The sequence below is a fragment of the Myotis brandtii genome, unplaced genomic scaffold, assembly GCF_000412655.1.
Source record: "Myotis brandtii unplaced genomic scaffold, ASM41265v1 scaffold79, whole genome shotgun sequence".
In the NCBI taxonomy this organism is placed as follows: Eukaryota; Metazoa; Chordata; class Mammalia; order Chiroptera; family Vespertilionidae; genus Myotis; species Myotis brandtii.
In genome coordinates, this window is record NW_005371173.1 from 239,016 (window position 1) to 261,970 (window position 22,955).

Sequence of the window (22,955 nt, forward strand, 5' to 3'; positions counted from 1 at the left end):
CCCCTCATTAACCGTTTCCCACTATCCTTGCACACCCCCAGGCCTCACCTACATTGGGCTGAGGGTGACTCGTGTTGCAGACTTTTATGACCTGATTATTTTACAGAGCTTCTCCCTACCTTTGACCACCATTTCACATCTTCCCGATTCTGACTCCTTTTTAAATTATAATTCTGCTCCCTGATTAGCTCCTGCTTTTCCCTCTTTGGGGAGCAGATCTCTTCTCATGAGCAGGGCCCATGCTGGCTGCCACAAGCCTACACCGAGCCATGCGCATGTATCACTTTACGTGGTGGCAGGTAAACTCGTGCCCCTGGGGGATATGTTGTGTTACTGTCCTTACCTTGTCTGCTTCCAGTTTTGCCATCGCAAAAGGAGGCCGCCTGCTGCTTGCTGATGACATGGGCCTGGGGAAGACCATCCAGGCCATCTGCATCGCCGCCTTCTACCGGAAGGAGTGGCCGCTCCTGGTGGTGGTGCCCTCATCTGTGCGCTTCACCTGGGAGCAGGTCCGTGCTCTTTGTGTTCGGATTTTAACAAAGATGCTTTTCCTCAGGGTTAGAGGAATCAAGTAACAGCTTGGGGACAGGGCCTGGGATATTTAAAGTCCTGCTTCAGCTGAAGGCAGAATGGAGAGGAGATGCCCCCTGAGCCTGGGCTCATGGGCTGTGCCGAAGAAGAGTCCCGTACTACCTCAGGGAAGGAAGCCACGGAGCCACAGAGCTCAGACTCGCCTCGTTCTGTTGGCAGACACTTCCTGTTAGTAGCACCTTTCATCTGTACTGCACTTAATTTTTAAAATATGATTCCTCCTTTAGTTCCCATAATCCCATAATAGCCATGTGCAGCAGGCACAAGAGATATTAGCCCATTTACAGATGAGAACATTGATCTCAGAGAGGGTAAGCTCCACACTTCCTGCTAACATGGAGCAGCGCAGGGCCTAGAGGTCGCGTGCCAGACTTCCTGGCTCAGGGCTTTTGCTCTCTATGGAAAGGGGTGAGGGCAGGATGTTCCCTGTCTACCAGGTACCTTTATGGCTAAAAAATCTGACCTGAACTCAGCTTTATTATCAGTCAGCCTTGAGCTTTGTCTGCCATACGTCCAGGGATCAGAGTGGTTCTGTGACATGAACAAAAATCCAGATAAGCCATCTTGATGAAGAAGGAAGCCCCATGCCTTATGCTGCCTATGGCGGCTGTCGGCTTCATCATAACTTGGCTGCTTCCTAAGCCCCCAGGAGCTGCCATGGGGAAGAGGCAGCTCCGCCTGCAGCTGCTCAGCCTGGTGCCCAGAGGTGCCCATCAAAACTTTAAAATGGTGCATTGAAACAGTACCACATTCTTTTCCTGTCCTGTGATCTGAATTCTGCCAGTACCTCCATAAACTTATGATTCAACACATGTATGTTGTGTGTTATATTCCCACAGCACCCTCAGAAATTCTAGGGAAGGGTCAGATGGTCAGATGAGGCTGGAGAAAGAACTGGCACTCCCTATATCAGAATCGTGTCACCCCGGCATGCCAGAGAGCACCCGACACCGCCACGGAGGCACTGGTGGCCCTCTGCTGACCCTAGGTACTGGCTTTGGCTAGAGATGGCAACATTTCTGGAGAGAGCAGGCGCTTTGTAGAAAATATCACCATTAGAGCCTTCAGTGTACCAAGCTTTGCTAAAAATTCCTCTTAAAAGAGTGACGTTCTTTCTCTGCAGAAACTTGCCGTCTAGTTAGGGGTCACAGAAGTGATGTCCACAGGCACCACAGAGTAGCTGCTTGACTACACTTGCTACGCAGGAAGGAAGTGTTCTGCTAGGGAAAGTGAGGGGAGCGAGTGGGTGAGAGGAAGATGGAGATGGTAGCTGTTTTGGGGACAGGGTTACAGCCACTGTGGGAGGACATGGAGGGGCAGAGGCCATGTTGGCTTTCCAGGGAGCCGTGACATTGGCCCACAGTGAGAGTGCAGTGGTGGGTCGGCTGTGGTCACAGCCAGTATCTGCCGGGCCGGGTCATCATTTTGGGTTTGTTCTCTGCTGTCATCCCCAGGCCTTCCTTCAGTGGCTGCCGTCTCTGAACCCAGAGCACATCAATGTCGTGGTGACCGGCAAGGACCGCCTGACAACTGGTTTGGTCAACATTGTCAGTTTTGACCTCCTGAGCAAGTTGGAAAAGCAGCTAAAAACTCCTTTTAAAGTTGTCATCATTGTAAGTGACTTGGCAAAGTCTTTAAGGCATTGGTCTCGGTGGAAACTTTCTTCTGTACTCTCATAAGTCCAACTCAGTCTCTAGGAGAACAGAAATCATGGTCTCATTTTGTGGTGAACCAACATTTCATTTCTCTCAATTAGCAGTTCTCAGCCCTGACTACGTATTAGAATTTCAGGGGATCCTTTTGAAAAATGCGATTTACTAGGTCTGCACTGGGGTTTCAAGCCTTTCTCTCCCTGATGTGAGGTCGGCTATGGAGGCCTGTGTGTGCACTCCAGACCGCCAGGGCTCTGGGAACTCCAGCCATGTGCCTTCATCTGGTGCCCTCTTATCAGAACAGCTCAGGCATACTGTCCCAACAGCTCATAAGTTTTCTTCCAGCCAATAGAAGGACACTCCCTCCCCTCCCAGAAAAGCACTCTTTACTCTAGTCCTTTTTTAAAAGATGACTTGAGTCCAGATGTGACGGCACACCTCTCAGGGACTGGCTTTCCTTCTTTTGGTCTCTAGAGAGACTTGGTCTGTGCCCCCTGTCAGCACTCACTGGATGCCATGTTCTGGAGGGTGTGCAGCTTCTTGTGTCCCCGCCCCATCTATCCAGTTCCCACTCCCAGTTCAGGAACCACTAACCGGCATTCAGAGGCAGAGCCTATGATGGATGATTTCCAATGGACGTTTACCCTCGGTGTTCCTTTTGGTGAAACAGAGAAACCCAATGCCTCCAGATGATATGCAAGTTTCTTTTTTACTCAAATGTGTGAATTTTAAAAGCCAGTGGTGTTTTCCTTCTCTTATAAAAAGAATTCTCTCCTGATTGTGGCTTCTCAAACCTTGCACTCAAGATTAGAGTGCATGTGTCATGTAGAAGGAGAGAACGGAGAGAGCTTTCGGAGGCCCAGGGAAGTGGAGTCTGAGTCGCACAGGTCAACAAGGGACCTGTGCTTTGAGCAGTAGGAACTCCGTGCTTTGAGCACAGGGCTGGCTGTTGGGGGTTGGGAAGTACATTCATCCATGTGTTCATCTAACTAGCAGTTGTGCACCAGCTTCGAGCCCCACACAGCGCTGTGCACTAGGACAATCCAGTAGGACAGACGGACACATGCACAGGTCATTTGAATATATCTCAGTGCTTTCATAGACTTGTGAACCAAGTACTGTGGCAATCAGAGAAAGATCTGTGATTATGATTTGGACATGAGAATCACACTGTGTTCAGAGCATAAGCAAACTTAAATGTGTAAATTTTTTCTAAGCTAAAAAGATAACATCTTTGGGGGAGTCATTTCTGGTTTGGCACAAATTCAAGTGTGGCTTTGAATTAAAAACATTGAAAGAAGTACCCCAGGATGATGGTGACTCTTCTACAATGTGTAGGAAGACTAAAGCCTTCATTTCTCACGTGTGTTCCTCTATCAGGTACTTGATGTATAATCGCTGATCTTACAATGGCCCCTGGGCAGAGACTGTCCCATTTCTCAGCTGATGAAAACTGACAGTGAGAGAGGTTACATAATTTGCCCGTAGGCACGAAGCTGGCAAAGTGGAGTCACTGATCACAGCTGGATTGCGTCTGGTTGCAGAATTCCTGTGTTTCTGTTTCTGACTTAACACTTAATCAGCCATGTGATTTTTAGCAAATGACTTACCACCATGGATGGTTTGTTCTTCAGTTAATTAAGGTCCCTGTCCTCCCCCTACTCCAGAGGAATGTTGAAGGAGGGAATAAAGTGACGGTCCCGAGATGTCACTTTTATATATGAAGGAGAAGCTAATAATAGTGGTCCTTTGTTACCCATTGGTAAAAGGGTCCATTCCCTTCCATATCTCTGGACTTTGTGCTACTTTCTCTATAAACCCCTTTTTCTTGGCTGTCAATATGGGCTTATCCTCAGATAGGAGTACAAATGTTATACCCCAGGTTTGTGGGAATACATGCAGTGACATTTGGAGATTCATCTCACATTCCTGTATATTGTGCTTTTTAGCTCTTTTTTTTTTGGTTCATCTTAGCTGAAATGGAACTGAGGGATGGGTCTTATAGGTCATCTTTAGCATCTTTTGATCTTTAGAGCCAGGATCTTCCTGGTATCCGCTGAGGGCTTATTAAGTGGCAGAGCTGTTCTAAGGGCTCTATGTGCCTTAGCCTGTTTAAGACAACCCAACACTAGTACACTGGGTGCTGGTATTATACCCATTTTACAGATGGAGAAACTGGCACTGTAGAGAGGTCAAGTAGTTGCTCAGAGTCACACAGCAAGTAGTTCGACTGTGACCAAAATAGAAAAAATTTCCCCATATACTAAGAATGTATTAGTTCTTCATTGAGCTTTAGAAAACATGACATTTTCTAGTTTGCTTATGCACAGAATGCAGAGCTATAAATAACCAGCCTCCATGTTCTAAGCCTGGCAGGAATCATGTCTTCCTCCCTACTCTAAGTTCCCACAGTACTTTGTCACGCCTGACTCCGTGACAGCACTCAAAATATCGTCTGATCAGTTGTTGGTGTAGCTGGCATCCTGCCAGTCCCTAGGGGGCGAGGCCTGGGCCCCAATGTAGGGCACATGGTGGGTCTGCGGGACACACAGTGGGTCTTCAGCACATTTTGCTTTAGTGCCGGGCAGATGTTAGGTCTGTCTTACAAAGAAGAAGACACCTTTCAGCAATTTGTTCAATGCAGCCTGTGAGGTGGACAGGACAGAGGAGTCACTAACCCCGCTGTATAGGTGGAAAACACTCAAAGAGAGAAAGCAACTTGCCCAGCATGTGGTGGAGAAACTTTCCCAGGCCCACAGCTGTCTGAATGAGAAAGGGCTGAGGAAAGAGTCCTCAACATGATGCTTGCTAGGGTCAAGTTAACGTGGGCTCTGTTTCCTTCTACACAGGATGTGACCTTGTTCACCTATGTGACTGTTTCTTTTCAGGATGAGTCTCACTTCCTCAAAAACATTAAGACAGCCCGCTGTCGCGCAGCTATGCCCCTCCTCAAGGTGAGTCCTGCCGAGAGTGGACTAGGAGTCTGAGCCCTCTCGGCCTGGAGATCCCGCTGTGGTTTGCTCTGGCTGGCAAGGGGTCCAAGGAGAGCAGGGGCTGCAGGGTGGGACGGTGGACCATGGATGTGACTTAGGGCATCTCTGCTCAAGGCTGTGGTGCTCGATTCCATTTCCTTCCTACCATCTTGCTAAGGAACTTGTGGTCGATGCAATGGTCTCTGCCTCTTAGAGATGAAGACCTGTTGATGATCACATCAACAGGCCAGGACTGCACTCCAGAGCCTCCTGGGCAAGGCGGAGGGAGCACCCCCAGCAGCATGTCCTGAGCAGCTCAGCGGAAACTGCCTGTCTTCTAAGTGGCTGTGGGGCAGAGCTCTCAGTGCTTTGAACCGAGGGAGATGAGTTATGCAGACAGGCCAGTGGGTACCAGCAAGAAGCGCTGGCAAAGCTGAGACATGCCCTGTAAGCCAATGCCCTTTTCTCAGGCTGCCCTAAGCTGTTTTGTTAACAAAGGAGGGTCAGCCATCCACATCCCTTTCTGGGGTGGTCTGAGCTTGCGCCTGAGCACTTTGGCTGGTTGAGTCCTGGCTGCGAGCAGGCGTGTATGTATGTGTGTGCGTATGTGTGCTTCAGCGTAGCTTCAGATCTTCATGTGAAACTATTCTGACGAGCAATGTAAGCTCCCTGTCTCATCTCACACACTTCCGTGCCCAGGTTTTATGTCCTGACAGAGGAAAGGCCCCTAAAATTTCCTTCCATCTTTTTGCAGTGAGCTTTTTCCTAATATTGGGGGGAAGTAGTGCAGGTGAAAAAGTAGCTTTCTTTCTCATAACGAGGCAGAGATCTCAGAGGTGATGTTGGGGAAATCTACTTCTGTTTGTATAGACTGAGAAAACAGGAGTGCGTGTTTAACAGTCTGTGTTTCACCAGCTTTCATTGCTTAAAAGAAGCTTTGAGTTATACTGAAACTAGGGAAAGCTAGTTTGTCACATGTTGGGGGAACTTAGTAGCATTTGAAAAATAACTTAATTTTTCCACCTCCCCACAAAACACACGCAAGTGTCTACTCATTTCAAGTTTTGTTTTGTTTTAGGAGTAGCAAGTTATATGATTGTGGAGAGCGGCTACAGTGTTTGGACAGGTTCAAGCCTCAGACTAATGAGAGGATACAGTCCTCTCATGGCCACGTGCAAGTCCCAGCTTGGAGGGCAGAGCCCTCCCATCACAATTATAGCCAAAAGCTATAGTTGTAAGCTTGAACCTATGTTCCGAACACATGGCCCCACATGTCTGAGTGATGTGGGCTTGATAGAGGTCAGGTGCATGTAATTGAGTAGGATCGAAATCCACAAGAATGTTTTAAACATCTTGACCACGCCCTTACTTTGTCTTGTGGAATCTGGCTATAAAATAAAGACATGGCTTGTAGTCTGTGGCGCTGTTGCTAGCTCTCCGTCAGAGAGGCTCTCTATCAGAAAGGACAGCGTCCCATCCAGACGCAGCTTTTATTCTCTTGTCTGTCTGTTCTCAATCCTTCACCGCCCCTTCTCAGGCTCACCAAACCTGGCTTAGCTGGCACGGCATATAAGGCGCCCTGGGGCTGAGTATACCATGGCTGTGCCGGTTCGCCACATATGATAATAACATATAATATGCTACATTTTCCAAAGGAGGATTATGTCATTTGCTCCAACTTTAAAAATAAAAGTCCTTTACTTAAAAACCTTGATCTTATGCTCATATTACCCATAAATATAAGAGCCATTTGTGGACACACTTAAATGAAATGTTTTTCCCATACTGCTGACCCTTGTTTCCTTTTGAAAAATGTTAATAGACCTCAGTACTGTGGTTCCAATATTACAGCCATAACTAAAATTAAATCCGTACCCCGGATTGTTTAGACAAAGAAACTGCACGTGGATAGATTATATCATTAAAGGTATAATGGAAAAGCTTCTTAGCGATTGTCTTGTTAATATTTCATTGCCTGGTCAGGCACTCTTGGCCACACACTGGGCCCCATAGTGGGTCTGAAATACGTGTTTCTGAGCCAGACCTCTTAAAGCAGCATTTACATCTTTAAAGTGACATATTCAAAACAAATCTTTTAACTGTTAACTAGTATATATTACTCTGCATTTGCTGTAGAACTTGGATGAATTAACGATAAAATAGGAGCCATGGGTCCAGTCTGCTGCTTATGAAGGTGTGTGAAAGCCACTCCCTTCCGTAACGTTGACTTCACACGATGCTGGCCTGCTGTCAGGATTGGGCGGAGGGGGGAGAGGCAGTTTGTGTTATTCTATTAACCAAACCTTTCACTCTCTGCTGTATTTTCATCTAGGTTGGAATTTCTCAATCTTGGCACTACTTACTCTTTGGGCTGGAAAATTCTTTGTTGTGCGGAGCTGTCCTGTGCATTGTGGGATGTGTAGCAGCATCCCTGGCCTTTACCACTGAAGGCCACTTGTGCCCCCGTGTTGTGACAACCAGAATTGTCTCCAGATGTTGCCAAACATCCCCTGGGTGGCAAATCACTTCTTCCCACTCTGTTGAGAACCTCTGATCTAGATACTCTAAGGAAGTGACTGAATATTTTTGGAACAAGAAGAAAGTTAGGAAGAAGTAAAATGTGCCTTGGAAAAGCCATATAGAAAGGGGTGAAGGCAGTCAGTTGTGTGGTGGAGCAACTAGACTTTTAGGGATAATCTCTTTGTAGTGTATACAGATGTCAAATTATCAAGTTGTACACCTGAAACTTTATAAGGACCTAATTTATGAGGATCTAACTTAATACCACTTGACTGTCCTCTAACTCATGCATATCTTAGCACTATATTCTGGTAACGTATTTCAAGACTTTTAATATTTCAAGATTTTTCAGCAAATGTGCATGAAGGGGTGATGAGTTTATATCATACAGTCTGTGAGGTAGCCGGGCCAGATGGTATCCAGAAAATAAATGTGGGGTTTGTAAATGACGACAGCAGGCTCAGGTTGTAAAAAACTGTGTCATTGTCCCCTAGGAAGTGTGACAGCTCTCTTTCTCCACGGCACTATTTGCCTGGGCTACTAAGAAAGGTTCTATTTTTATATATAAACTAGAGGCCCGGATCCCTTGACCTGGCCTGTGGGGATAGGGCCAAAACCAGCTCTCCGACATCCCCTGAGGAGTCCCGGATTACGAGAGGGCGGTTCTTGGGTGATGCACCCTGGAATCGGGCTCCCTCCTCTCTGGTTCCGGGTGTGTCACCCAAGAACTGCAGCTGCCAAGTCACCGCAGCTCCTGCGTTGAGCATCTGCCCCCTGGTGGTCAGTGCGCATCATAGCTACCGGTCAAACGGTCGGCCAGTCACTTAGGCATTATATATATAGATGTGGTAGGCAAGACAAAGCTATACAGAACATTTTAATAATCATCTTTAGACCCTCCAACAGTGAAAACCACTGTGAACAGTTTATTTTTCTAACTTGTAGGTCATAGGGCAAAATCATCATTTTTAGTGTCTCGTGAGCATTCAGTTCCATGGACACCCTTCATAATTTAACCGTTAGTGTTGGACATTGTGATGCTATTATAAATAGTTCTGCAAATGAACATCATCCGTATATTCACAGCTTTATTACTTTAAGACGAATTCCCCTACACAGAATTGCTGGGTCATAATTTTACCTTTTGGTAGATGCCCCTGAGGTCCAGGCTGACCAGGCATAACCATCTCCACTCCCACTCAGCCCAAATCACGGGGTCTTTTTCTCCATTGACTCCAGCACTGAAGGTGTCTTAGCAGTATCTTCTATTTTGAGCAGTGAGGTGTGTTTGGGTTTTCTTTAGCTGAGTGTTATGTACAGTGCTTTTTATTGTTACAACAGTATTATAACATGATTAACAGTACCCGGTTGTTTTTTAGAGGGAAAAAGACCCTCAGAATCCCACCATCTTTCCTAATAAATAATTGTTTCTCTTTTTGTGTGAGTACAGTCTGCTTCTTGCATGAACTTAAAACAACTTCAGCTCTTTTCTCTACAATAGAACATTCTCTTTGCTCATTTAAAAAAAATCTGTGTGTAGGTTATCTACTTTGAATTACTTAATTGGATTCTCCTTGGTAAATTATATATTCCAATTTGTCCTGCTGTTCACCTGCAGGGCTGCACAAGGAAACTAAACCTGATCTTTAGGTCATCTGACCCAACAGTGTCTACTCATGTGAATCACATAATTTCTATTAGGCCAAATATAAATTATTTTTTATATTGTTCCTGTGTAGGTTTCTTGGGTGTTGCTTTCTTTCGTTAGAGGAGTTAATTATAAAGTGTTCAATTTAGTGTTGATTTATGTAGTTTTGTGCATTTATATTTTCCTAGAATGGAAGTTCTGAGAGGTAGAGGGTGACATATGAATCATGGCAGCTGGGCACAATTGAAGGCACTATGGGTGACAGTAGTGACAATGCGGACATGTTGGGGCTGAGAAGGGAGCAGGCTAAGCCATTTCATAACAGATGCGACTCCATTGTGGTTTCTATTCAAAGCGGATTTCTATTTCCAAAATACTGCCTCTGCTTCCTAACACCCATAAACGTCCATTAGCAACGGTTCCATTGCCCCCTGGTCTGGGCAGTGGATGGGGGAACCAAGTCAGTGTTGGTCTGTTCTGTAAATATCAGGTGAGGACCCTGGAGGCGATTTCCACCCCCTGAGCTGAGAGCTGCTGCCCAGGCTCCATCCCCGGCAGCAGTAGCAACGACCTGGGGAATAGGTTCGGGCTGATGGGCTGATTTTCTGTTATTGATAAGACTTTTCATTTTCCCGGTTTCATTAAAATGGTCTTGAGCTAAGGCAAGCAGTGGTACAGACGCCATTCAAGAAGCTCATTGTTATTTTAATGAGTCTGCATTAAATGCGCAGGAAATTAGAAGTCCTGGGTAATTGAACTGTGGAAAATTATAGCTGGAGAGGCTCACAGCTCTCCTGTCATAATGGAATTCAGTAGAGGTGGCTGCTAAGAGGGCAAAAGTGCATCTTGAGAATTGTACATACTGTATATTTATAAGGAGCCATTTCTCTTCTCTCTGTTGCACCTTTATTTATTTATTTTTATGAGGCAAGTGTATTCATTTGAAAACCTAATTTCCGCCCTAGGTGATTTACTGCACGCAGTTACCTTATACTCTTTACACTACTGTCATTAACTCAAGGTTACACTGGTTAACAAGCTGTTTCTAGACAACTGAGTTCCACAGTAGGGTCCCTTCCCAGAGCTGAAATGAATTTTACCTCCCGTAATCTTTGGTGATTACTTGTTCTAATACAATGAGACGTGTCTTTTTTTTTTTTTTTCTCACCCTCTTTTCCATCTTAATAATAAGAGGTGGGATATTTGGGTCTAATCCCCTTGGACCAGGTTGGTGTCAGGGTAATGAGAAACATGAAGTTCATCAACCAACTGTGTATTTCCACTCTGCCCACTGATGAGCTGTTGCAGACCCGGACTGAGGAAGGTAAATGGATCCGGGTCCCATCTTTAAAGTCCTTAGTACCTGCAGCTTCAGTCAGGGATCTCCAGCTCAGAGTATTGTGCTGCTGAGTTAGTGAGGGCCCTTTTTTCCCTCTAAAGAAAATCAAATCATGGCTTACACACTTCGTCCTGGGAGTGGGGTCAGGCTGGTCCTAGGTGTCATTATCTGCTCTTAGGTTCAACGTGGATGTCAGAACCCATGCTGCAGTGCAGGCCTGCGGCTGTGCCCCTGCTTCTGCTTCCTCTCCCAGTGCGGGGTTCTTTGGGTTTACTCTATGGTCCCCAGGGCACTAAATAGCTTCCTTCTGAATGGTTTTCAACATATGGTGAACATTTGTTAGTTACTTACTCTGTGCCAGGCACTGTGCTACAGAAATGGAGGAGCACCGCCTAGCCCTTGCTGTCAGAAAGCTTGAAGCCTAGTGAGGGAGACAGAAGATACAGAATTCGCTGTCACGTGCTAAGTGGCAACGTAGAGATGGCAGAGGGTGCTTCGAAGGCTGCTTAGGAGATGACATCCAACTGCTTACATGGGCCATGCCATGAGGCTCTCGGCACACATGTGCTGTTTCTCTCATCACAGTACCTTCACTTAGAGACCCCAGGTTGTGGGCCACACTGAGCTCCAGAGCAAGGCTGGTCTTTACAGTCTTTGGAATCTGGACCCACCTTCGTTCTGCGATGATCAAACTTGAGAACTCCAGCGGTCAGGGTGCCCAGGAAGTGGAAGGTGTTTGTGTTGCTTTCTGGGCATTGTGCTGTCCCTGGGGCTCTTATCTCATCGGGGCATTTGGGAAATTATGTTCTCAGCTCCTTTGTCTGTTTGTTTCCTAGATGGCCAAGCGCGTGATCTTATTGTCGGGCACGCCAGCCATGTCGCGACCTGCAGAGCTGTACACGCAGATCATTGCCGTCAAGCCAACGTTCTTCCCTCAGTTTCATGCCTTCGGACTTCGCTACTGTGATGCCAAGCGGGTACTTATTCTCCCCTTCCTCACCAGCCCCCCATTTGTAACCTGATTTTGACCCCTACATTTCTGTTTCTTCTCTTTGGCCATTGTATGATCAGAAGAGCCCTGACAGGGAGCTGAATTAAGATTTTATCTCTGCCCTCCCCTAATTCTGACCCGGGAGTGTCCTTGGAGTAGGATGAGAACACTCCCTCCTAGTTTTAATGCTTATGGTGGTTCTAGCTTAGTGTTTTCCAACAGGGACCATGGCTAACGCGTAGGGCATGGAGCTCAGAATCAGCAGCTCTTGCCAGAGAGAATGGCTCAGAAGCGAGCTGGGGGTGGACCGAGGTGGAGACAGAGGGAAGAGAGTAGATGAAGCTGGTGAAGGTCACTTGGCATGGGGAGGAGTATGAAAAATCCTCTGAAAAGGTGAAAATATATGCAGTGAAGGCAAAAGAGCCCTTTGAGCAGGTGGCATGGGAGCAAGATCCTGAGCCTCAGGTGGGCTCTCAGTGGACCCTGAGTCTCCATGGGGAGCACTGCCTCTGGCCTGCACCCTCAGAAGCTTGTCTGTGCAGCTCCGTCCTCCAGAAGTAGCAGAGGGAGCCTGTGACCACAAAGATCTTTGCAATGAAAATCTTGGTTTCTAGAACCTCAGTTTTTTGGTGTGGGTTTTTTTGGGGGGTTTTGTTGTTATTGTTGTTGTTGTTTTTTAGTGATAAAAGAAATTATATTTAATAACATGGGTAAATACAGGAGTGAAAAAAAATAGGATGCAAAATGTCTCCTCCCTTCCATTCTACCTTCCTCCCTACCTTCCTTCCTCTCTCTCCTTTATTCTCTCATATCTGACTGGAAGGTAATGTGCACCAACATGATTACTTTTATAAGCAGAGAAAATCAACATTTTAAAAATGTTTAAATTACATTATTCACAAATCCCAGATTCCTCCTGCTGGGCCATTGCGTCCTTTCGTGATCATTAATCTGATCAAGCAGCTGAGCGTGGGGCACTGTCCTCCTCACAGGTTCCTCTGCATCTCTCCCGAAGCCCCCAATTCAAAACGTTGACCAGCCAGTCTGCTGTGACTTTGTAAACTTTGAGCCACACCCTGAGCTTCTGCCTCTTTATTGTGGGCAGTGGCCCTGCTGTAGAGGAATGGCTGGACTCCAAAACCTCATTAATTCAGACCTTAAAGATTCCCACTTTGTGATCAAATCACAAATATACCCAGCTACTATTTGCATCAAAGACACTGACTTTGGAGAACTGGCTGGGCCTCACTCGTTGCCCGTTGCCCATGCCATTCATGAGGGAAGAGCCTTGCTCTGCAAGTTCATGATGTAAATCAGACTGTCGGCCTTATTGTTAAATACTTTTTTAAAGAAAATAAAACTTTTCAAGTACTTTAAAAATATTCACTTACATTCAAACTAAGTATTTATAATGTAAAATGTAGTGCTTTGTAAAGTTAGTTGCAAACTATTTTTAGCCTGCTACTGAAACAGGAAGTTTCTCAGTTATTAAACATACTTCTTTAGCATTTTAATACATTTGTGATGCACTCTCCCCTGGGATCAATCCAGATTGTATATCCTTCTCATGTTTCCTCAAAGCCCTTCATGTGTGATTGGTACCTTTGTCCTCTTTGCAAATAATCCACTTTCGGAAAAGGATCTTCTCTTCCTTGATGTCTGGGCCCATGGGATACTGTTCAGCCAGTGATTGCAGGGGTTGCAGATGGAATTCATTGCCGTTACTCCCCAAACTGTGCCCCTTGTGTTCCTAGTGTCCTCCACCCTCTCCATCCTCAAATTCACCCTTTCCCTCCTTCTTGCTGCTGCTTCCTGACACCACCCACTCAAACAGTCAGGGGCAGTGCCTTCCTCATCTTTGTGGTGCCTGGTAAGTTTTCAGTGACAGCTTGCTGGATTGTGATTATTCTGAAGTCCAATTTAAAATCTTTGGTATGGGTTTTTAAGCTGCAAGATGAAGAGCTGATAATGTTAGAACTTAGGAGCATGATATCCAGATTAAGTATATCCTCTTGTTCCCAGCATGATTTTTATTCTTTTATTCTGTGCAGCTGGTAGCCCAGGGCTCCCATTTTGTGTGTGTGGTCAACTTAATAGAAGCCACTGAAGAGAGTGCCCCATGCCGAGCTCATTTTCAACCCCAGAGCATGAAGTCATTGACTGAACTTCCAGTTGATTTCAGATTTTTTTTTAAAGAAACAATTTTTAATTATTTTATTTCTCTATCTTTGACTTCCTCTTTGTATCCTCAATTCAGCAAAGGTTTCTTGGACACCTACCATGTCTCCACAATTATACTAGGTCCTCTGGCCCTGGAAAATGAACTAGGTGCACCCTTACCCAGGTGGTGCACAGTCCAGGGAAGGGGGGCCCAGAGGGGAGATGAGTGGCTAAAAATTAAGGAAGCAGACACCCTGGCTGCCTGACTGTAGAAGTCAGTCCTGTTTCCAGGAAGATTGTTAGTGAAAGATGGGGTTATTTTAACTGGTAACATCTCTAGCAGTGTGGCAGGGAGTAGACGTTCTTGCTCAGGGCGCCCCCCCCATCCCCCCGATCAAATGAGGGAGCCAGGTTTATGCAGGACCTCCTCTGGTTTCAGCCAGACGAGCAAAAACCTGTGTTCTGGCTCCTCCCCTCAACCCACCACCACTAACACTGCCGTTGTGTTTATGATGTTGCTCTTGGATGTGTTGGTGTGACCATACTGAGAACAACAGGTGTTTACATCCCTGTAAACCTCATCAAATAAAGATCACTGACATTAGGTGTTACATTATACAATGGACCCTGTAGGATGAGCCCTAGGAATGTTATTTCTGTACTTAGTATACAGGAAAGTCTGACAAGGTCTTGTTTGTTTTTTAATGTAATGGACACCAAACCACTGACATCTTGCATTTGCTGCTAGAAAGCAAATTAGTGCCAAATTGTAGCACGCCAAGATAGGTGATTTTTGTCCGCCTCATTCCTGACTCTCTTTTCTCTTTTCCTTCCTGTTTCTCATATGGTGTTGTATTCATCCTTTAAAGCCACTTGATGTTCTCTGCACAAAGCTGGGGAAGAGGAGATTGTGAGAGGCAGTGATAGCCCTGTTCCTGGGCCCTGGGATCTCACGTTTGTCTTGGTTCTCCTCCACAGCACACCTGGGGATGGGATTATTCCGGCTCCTCCAACCTGGGGGAGCTGAAGCTGCTGCTGGAGGAGGCGGTCATGCTGCGGCGCCTCAAGTCCGACGTCCTCTCCCAGCTCCCGGCCAAGCAGCGCAAGATGGTGGTGGTGGCCCCGGGCCGGATCAGTGCCAAGGCCAGAGCGTCCCTGGATGCTGCGGCCAAGGAGATGACCACCAAGGACAACTCTGTGAGTCTGGGGCTGGATACCAGGATTTGGAAGTTGTGTTCACAGGTGTTTCTTCCCAGGAGGGGTTCAGTGGAGATTACCCACAGTTCTCTGAACCTGCCTCTCCATCACCTCTTCCCACCTCCCTGGGCAAGGACAATGAGCCTGCTTCATGTCTCAAGCTGCCTCGTCTACTTCAAAAATCTTTTAATTTGCAGTTTTATGCTTGTGGAGATCACTGTTGATGGGTGGTCATCAGGGCTATCTGCAGGATGATGCTATATATTCTGAATATCTCAGAGAAAGTTGGAATTTATGCTAAGTGTATTTCGAGAATGCCTCAGTATAGGAACAACTGCTAGAAATTAATTCTATGTGTATTTGATATATATATTAACCTTCTAACCATCCCATGTCATTTGCTTTAATCGTGTAATTTTCTTTAACAAATTAATCATTATTTAACAAAATCGAGTTTTCAACCCTTCTTAATCCTTTGTCTCCTTATTACAGTCATTTATGGTTGGCAGGAAGTTGGCAGGATCCCCATTTTACAAACAGGGAAACTGAGGTTCATAAAGGCTATGATTTGCCTAAGATCTCATGACTATTGTGAGGCAGAGCTGAGGCTATATCCAAGCCTGTTACCCCTATATTTTAGGGCTATTTCCAATATGGTGGTTTTATCATTTCAAATTTTCATTTCATATCTGTTGTTAGTGTCTTACTATGCTAAGTACCACAAGATAATCTATACCAGCTCCATTTCTGTCCTTGTGGGACGAAACCTAGCAATCTTCATTGCCAAGAAAATTACATTGACATTTTTGACATTATCTGGGCCTGGTATTACCCTGCATGAAGAGACTTAGATCTAAATGAGCTCTCAGCCTTCTGGAAGATTACAAAACAGATAAGAATGACAAGAGACAGAATGTGTGGTGTGTGTTTTTTTAATGTTATTTTACCTTGTGATTGAGCAGACTAACTGGTAACTTTTAAGAACCAGAGGGGGCCTGGTAGGTGTGGCTCAGTTGGCTGAGCTTCTTCCCGTACACAGAGAGGTCACTGGTTTGATTCCTGGTCAGTGCACATGCCCCGGTTTTGGGCTCAATCTCCAGGAGGAGGCGTGCAGGAGGCAGCCAATCTATGTTTCTCTCCCTTTCCCTTCCTCTCTCCCTAAAATCAATAAAAACATATATTTTTTAAAAACAGGTAATATTAAAAAAAAACATAAGATAGGCTAGAGGATACATGGATCAATTATCAAGCTCTACTAATTTTTGCCATCTTACATATAATTATCTGGATGGCCTGCAGTTTTCAGAGTTCACAAGTTGATGTGGACGTACAGACCAATGGTTCTGAAATTGTATTTCAGTGGAACCACGAGAGGAACCAGAGCATTCTGTTGCTAAACTCAGTCTTGGTGATATTTTCTGGTTTCTACAGATGAAAATTCAATGAATAGAAATTTTTTCTCAATTTTAAGTTTTTTCTTATAACTCTCTTAAACCATTAAGGTCTAACTTCTGTCTACTGTGAACTCTGCCAGATAAGAAAGTCAATGAATAAGTACAGCAAATAGCACATGAATGGAAAAAAATTCAGAAGTGTGATATTTTTAGATGCGAATTTGTCAAATGCTATGTTTTAGTTCCTTGTGTGTGTGATGGGAATATGTCTATCGGCATTTCGTGGGCTTCCCTGGAGAACACCCTTGCCTGCACTTGGTCCACCTTCTGAACCAGGTTGAGAGCCAACGTAAACAACAGAAAAGGCAGTCAGTGGGCATTAGAATTGAGGATGAAAGTCCCATTAATTGGCCAAGAGGCAACTGTAAATTGTGCCGTGTGGCCAACAAGAAAGAGGTGTATGGAAATTCTGTACTTAGTGCAGCAAGGTTTGAAAGCATTTTTTTAAACTTTCCACCAACTTGCATCATTCCTCAGGTTAGGTGAGTGCTCTTCCAGTGGTTTCAGATGTAACCTGAGAGTTTGATTTCCTGAGTTTACAGCTGTGCTGTGAAATTGATTAGGCTGAGCCATGGGATTCAAGAATGTTGGGTGATTTAAAACTCTGGTAGCTATGCAAGTCCTTTAAATTATTTGGCATATTTTGATGTTTTCTTACCTAAAAGAGGAAGCCATGGCCTGCCTCATGGGCTTGGTGCTGGAAAAATATATCAGGAGAATGCCAACTGCTCAGAATCCCACCTGTAGGGTGATTATCATCCCGCTTCTTCAGCATCCCAGAGTCTTAATGGTATTTTGCAGATTATGAAAATGAAGGCTAATTTGCAGTGTAATTCTTAAAGAATCCAGCAGAGAAAGAGCCTGGAGCTCTCCCCAGGCCCATGCTTGAGAGTTTCTGTGCTTCCATGGGGTCCTAGGAAAATGAAGAGTTTGTCCCTGAAAGAGAAATTGAGTTGATGCAGATTACCTTCATTGTGATGCTGAAGCCAGATACTACATTCTTTCTGATAATAAGTCCTTGAAAATGTGGTTCTCCTTTGTGTTCTTGAATGTAAATTCATTTTTATAGTGGAAAATCCAAGTAGAAAACAAGTTTATGAGCGTTGCGGTTTGGACCATCAGAACCTTCCCTACTCTAAGGCCACCCATTTGGCACCACCCTAACTTCACTCAGAAGCGGAGCCAATGTCAGCTGGGAGTTAGACTAGATGGCCGTTGACACCCTTCCATCCTTGACCAGCCATGAAATCCTGAGCCAAAAGAGTAAATGGGGAATCATGGTTTCTTGGTTTTGATCAAGTAAGAGGCCCTGTGGGTCTATAGGAAGTTGCCCTTCCCCAACCCCCATTTTTATAGTTACTCTTTAGGCCCAGGTTTCCCTGCAGTTTTGTACAATTTCATGGCTCCAGCAAAGCACTGCTGACTGTCAAGAAGTGGGTTTTCCTTTGTTCCCTCACACCTTCCCATCTGGAGGAAGACATTTTTTAAAAAGCTTTAAGTCACGGAAGCCAAGGTGAAACAGACAATTTATAAAATGTAATGTGCGGCTAAAGCCTTTTTTCATTTTCAGCTGAAATAATAGATACTCTTCACTGGCTAAGAAAAGCTGGCTCTAATCATCTTTTGTCTAAAGCCATTTTTGATCAGCAAGACCAAGAACAGAAAAGTGGAGCAAGTCCGTGCAGACTTCCTGGTGACAGTATCAGTTCACCCTTCCGCCGCTTGACAGTCCGTTCAGATTTCCAACATAGAAAAAGAAATTGGAAACCCCAGTGGGTCTAATTTAATAAAAGTCCAGGGGACAGGGACAAAAAATGCAGGTAATTTAAAATTTCCTGGCCCATGGCTAGCAAAAGAAATGAGATCATTAATGGACTAGTATTCTGTCTACCCAGTTTGGGAGAGTTCTTTTTTAAAGATGAAACTATTGATTTCTCCCACAATAAAAATTTAATAGATGCCTATTGTATAAAATCTGAAAAATAAAGTACTTACAATAAGTAATATTTATTAAACATGCTTTATAATCCTGTCTAATAAAGGGAATATGCTAATTGACCCTCACACCATTGCAAAGATAGCAGCGCCTACAGCCAATAAGGAAGGAATGTGCTAATTGACTGCCCCGTCCTCAAAGATGGCAGCACCCACAGCCAATAAGGAGGGAATATGCTAATTGACTGCCACGCCCTCAAAGATAGCGGTGCCCAGTCCCCTCAGCCCCCGAGCCACCCAGGGCCAGCCCAAGGTGCAGACAAACCTCGGATGGCAGCTGCCCAGCCGCCCAGGACTGCCCGAGGCTCAGGTAACCAGGGCCGGCCGAGGCTTGCACTGCCAGCAGTGGCAGCAGCAGAGGTGTGATGGGGCGTCACCTTCCCCTGATCACTGGGTCGCCTCCCGCCCCTGAGGGCTCCTGGACTGTGAGCTGAGGGACCCACCCTCCAGTGCATGAATTTTCATGCACTGGGCCTCTAGTTACACTATAAAATTGATTCACTCATCTCTTTTATCACCTAATTTGAGCATTAATTATTATTTGGATTTTTAAATGTATGTAGATTTTGCTTCAAAATACATATTATTTATATATACATCTATACTAATAAAAGGGTAATATGCTAATTAGACCGGATCGACCAGACATCTTCTGGATGTCCAACGTCCTTCCAGACAAAGCCATGGTGGCGGGGACTGAGGTAGAGGTGGTTAGGGGCAATCAGGCCAGCAGGGGAGAGCAGTTAGGGGCAAGATCAGGCCGGTGTGGGGGAGCAAGCAGTTAGGGGCGAGATCAGGCCAGCAGGGGAGCAGTTAGGGTTGATCAGGTTGGCAGGGGAGCAGTTAGGGGCATCAGGCAGGCAGGCAGAGTGGTTATGGGCGATCAGGCAGGCAGGCAAGTGGTTAGGGGCCAGTGGTCCCAGATTGCGAGAAGGTGCAGGCCAGGCTGAGGGACCCGCCCGAATTTCGTGCACTGGACCTCTAGTTTATATATATTTAAAGCAGAATTGGAATCATGTAAACATACATTATGGTTACAAAACTGTATTCATTCTTTTCCATATTGTTAAATGTCCTTTTAAAACAGGGGTGGGGAACATCTATCCCGAGGGCCGAATAAGGCCCGAGAAATCATTTGGTCTGGCCCTGCCAAAGCATTAGGAGTGAGTTAATTAAATGTTTGACCAAATATAGTAGGCTACTTTTTAAGTTGATAATTTTGTGTGGTCCATGGATGATGTTATAAATATCCAAATAGCCCTTGGCAGAAAAAAAGGTTCCCCACCACTGTTTTAAAACATAATATTTAAACATAGCTTAGTATTTTCTCACATGGTTATATTAAAATTTTGCCAACCATTTTTAGTTGTATATTTAAGTTAATTTAACTGTTCACTATACTAAGTATACTACACTGGAAAAGTAGCTTACATGTAAACTTATGCACATCTGATAATATCATGAGAATAAATTTTAAGGAGTAAGTTGCTGGGTCATCAGGTTGGCATGTTTTTTTTAAATTGACTTTAGAGAGAGGAAGGGAGAGAAACATTGGTGTGAGAGAGAAACATTGATTGGTTGCCTCCTGCATGTGTACCGACCAGGGATCGAACCCACCACCTTTTGGTGTAAGGGACAACGCTCCAACTGAGCCTCACTGGCCAGGGCGGGTTGGTCATTTTTGGAGGCTTTGGTCCACATCGACACATCATTCCCAAAAGGTCAGCCAGTGTGCCATCCCACCAATTGGGCATTGTATCTTGGATGTGCACCCACCTCGTGATAAATCTTAGGGCACAGTTTCTGAAAGTGCCCTTCGCCATTTGTTTTGCCCTCTCCCTTTCTTATTAGCAGGTGCAGAGTGAGTGTGGGTGGGAGGAGTTTTGACAGTCTCCAAAGGACACAGGAGAACTACAGACTGAGGATGCCTGGGGTACGGTCTGCAGACAATGGGAGCCTGGCTCTGTCCCCCTACCAGGGACCACAGGAGGTTAGAGGGCCTGACTTGCTGCAAGGGACCCTTTGAGGGTATATGAATGGACTTCATGAGCTCATTGGCCACAAGCAAAGGTTGCACATGTGTCCAGAGCCTCATCAGAGGTAAACTGGGCCTATAGCTGAGAAACAAGTTCAGATACACTGCCGTGGAGTCGCATCTTCAACACGAGTTCCCGGGACATTTCAGCTGTTTGATTGGACTATGGCCACCAATAGGAGGGACAGTGCCTCCACATAATAAGTTAGATGGGTGCACTCTGCCAGTGTCCCCCCGAATTCCTGTGTTTCCTGGGTATCTTTCTCCTTGTCAAGACCTAGAAGAAAGTTACTGTTTAAAACAAGAAGCCCTTTTGACCTGGCAGCATTTTTGCTAGTGGAAGGAGACAGCTATCCTGCGTCTCTGGGAGCCCAGAGTGATAGTAGATGTTACCTTATATTCCGATGAAACTATTTGAGCTTCTCCTGTATTCACATTCTTTACTAGGATTTATTTAGGTGCAAAATGTAGAGAAAACATGTTTGTTTGTTTTTCTCCTGGGAAGTCATTTACCTTGTGTGGGAAACATACCAGATACACTTGACTAATGGTTTGAGATGATACAAGAATAAACTAGTCGCAGTTCATTGGAATTGATTTAGCAAGTCTTGGATGGAGGTGAGCTTATCAGTTGGGTATGGACACAGCTTGGCAGAAGAAAGGGAGCAAAGAACGTGGGCAGTGCCATGTTGTGTGTAAGCTGTCCCCAGGCCGTAGTGAATAGGTGTGCTAGCAAGGCTGCACGTCTGCCTTTCACTTGAGCATGCGTGCACAGTGCAGCTCCCCCTGAAATGCCTGTCCAAACAGCTTCCTCCTGCCTTGCCCCTTGGATTCTCACACCAGTTCCCGGAGGGTGACAGAGTGGCTACCATGTTTCCAATGACAGAACGGAGCTCAGGTAGTTCTGTGGCTGAATTGAGTGTAAGTCAGGGTCTCGGCTCTGGTAACTGGTGCTAGAGCGTTAGGATTTGTAAAGCTCATAGTAGTGATAAGCATGTCAGCTTAGCTCAGAGTCCTCAGTGTGGGAGACTTAAACCCTCGACTTCTCTTCCCACAGAAAGGACAGCAGAGAGAAGCCCTCATTCTCTTCTTCCACAGAACAGCTGAAGCCAAAATCCCGTGTGTCATGTAAGTGGTCACTGAGTGCGGACTTCTCTCTCATCTTTAAAAAGAAACACCTGTTGCCTTAGCTGGTTTGCTCAGTGGCTAGAGCGTTGGCCTGTGGACTAAAGGGTCCCAGGTTCGATTCTGGCCAAGGGCACATGCCCGGGTTGTGGGCTCGATCCCCACCAAGTGGGGGGCATGCAGGAGGCAGCCAATCAATGATTCTCTCTCATCATTGATGTTTCTATCTCTCTATCTCTCTCCCTTCTTCGCTGAGATATATATATATTTTTTATTTCATTTTTTTTTTTTTTTAAGAAAAGAAACACCTGTTGTCTCAGTCTGCCAGAATGGTGGTACTGCTCTGCGAGAAGGGGTCAGAGACTCCAATCACTGCCACTTTGAGTGTGAGGGTTCGGGCCCCACAGCCTCCTCACCCACAGGCATGGGCAGGTTTGCCTCGAGCGCTGCCCGCTGTGCGTGGGTCCCTGTGAGATCTTGTCTTAACCCAAGTGAGCTGGAGCTGCTGTCACTTATGAGGAGCGTGGGGGTGATCCAGACACTAAGGGAAGTTTCTCTCTTGCTAGGAGTACTGCTCACTAGCCCATAGGAAAATATGCGGGGTTTTGGGAAAGACAGAGAAGCTGCCTTATGTGATTCTCTGTTCTTCTCCAAAGACATGACATTTCAGTCATTCTTACCTACGTGAAAGGAGAATCTCAGAGTTTGTTCAAAAGATACAGGCAAGTGGCCTTTGCCACACTGAGTTCTCCTTCCGCCTTATAACTAAGTCTGAAGTAATTTCTATTCTTAAAATTATCCACTGACTTAAAAAATCTCAATTGTCTCCCCTTCTTAAGAAACACCCACTCATATTCGATATCACCAGGGTGGAAACTTGAGGCAGTTCTAATGATGTGCAGTTTGCCTCATTTTTCATTGTTTAACATTCATGTGAGACTCTGGCAGGATAATGGTCCAAGTGATTAAATTTCAATGAAAATGAATTTGGTGTGGGTTGAGCAGAGCCAGGTTGGCCGCGGGGACCGAGATCTGTGGGTGAATTGAGACCCACAGCCTCCCCTCCTCACTCAGCCACCAGCCCTCTGGCCTCACCAGCCTCTCCCTCCGCACCCGTAAGTGCAGTGAGAGTGAGTTCACTGTGGTGTTCAGATCTAAGATTCTCCACAAAGCTGCGGAATGCTGGCCAGCTCTCTATCACCCTCTGGGCATGGCCTTTTCATTTACAACACTGTGGCAAACTCCAGATGTGTTTTTACGGCCTGCAAACATCTCA

The 22,955-nt window shown here is 45.6% G+C and overlaps 1 protein-coding gene across 4 annotated transcripts in view; it reads left to right on the forward strand.

Moving 5' to 3' along the window:
* The window catches only part of SMARCAL1 (SWI/SNF related, matrix associated, actin dependent regulator of chromatin, subfamily a-like 1), a 49,599-nt gene that overhangs the window by 16,359 nt on the left and 10,285 nt on the right, over positions 1–22,955 (forward strand). For all 4 annotated transcript variants that reach the window (XM_005883384.2, XM_005883385.2, XM_005883387.2 and 1 more), the window contains exons 8-13: positions 359–509; positions 2,046–2,204; positions 5,132–5,197; positions 11,559–11,699; positions 14,852–15,070; positions 21,612–21,682. In XM_005883384.2, the coding sequence (XP_005883446.1) occupies positions 359–509; positions 2,046–2,204; positions 5,132–5,197; positions 11,559–11,699; positions 14,852–15,070; positions 21,612–21,682 (807 nt within the window). The remainder of the gene's footprint in view (positions 1–358; positions 510–2,045; positions 2,205–5,131; positions 5,198–11,558; positions 11,700–14,851; positions 15,071–21,611; positions 21,683–22,955) is intronic.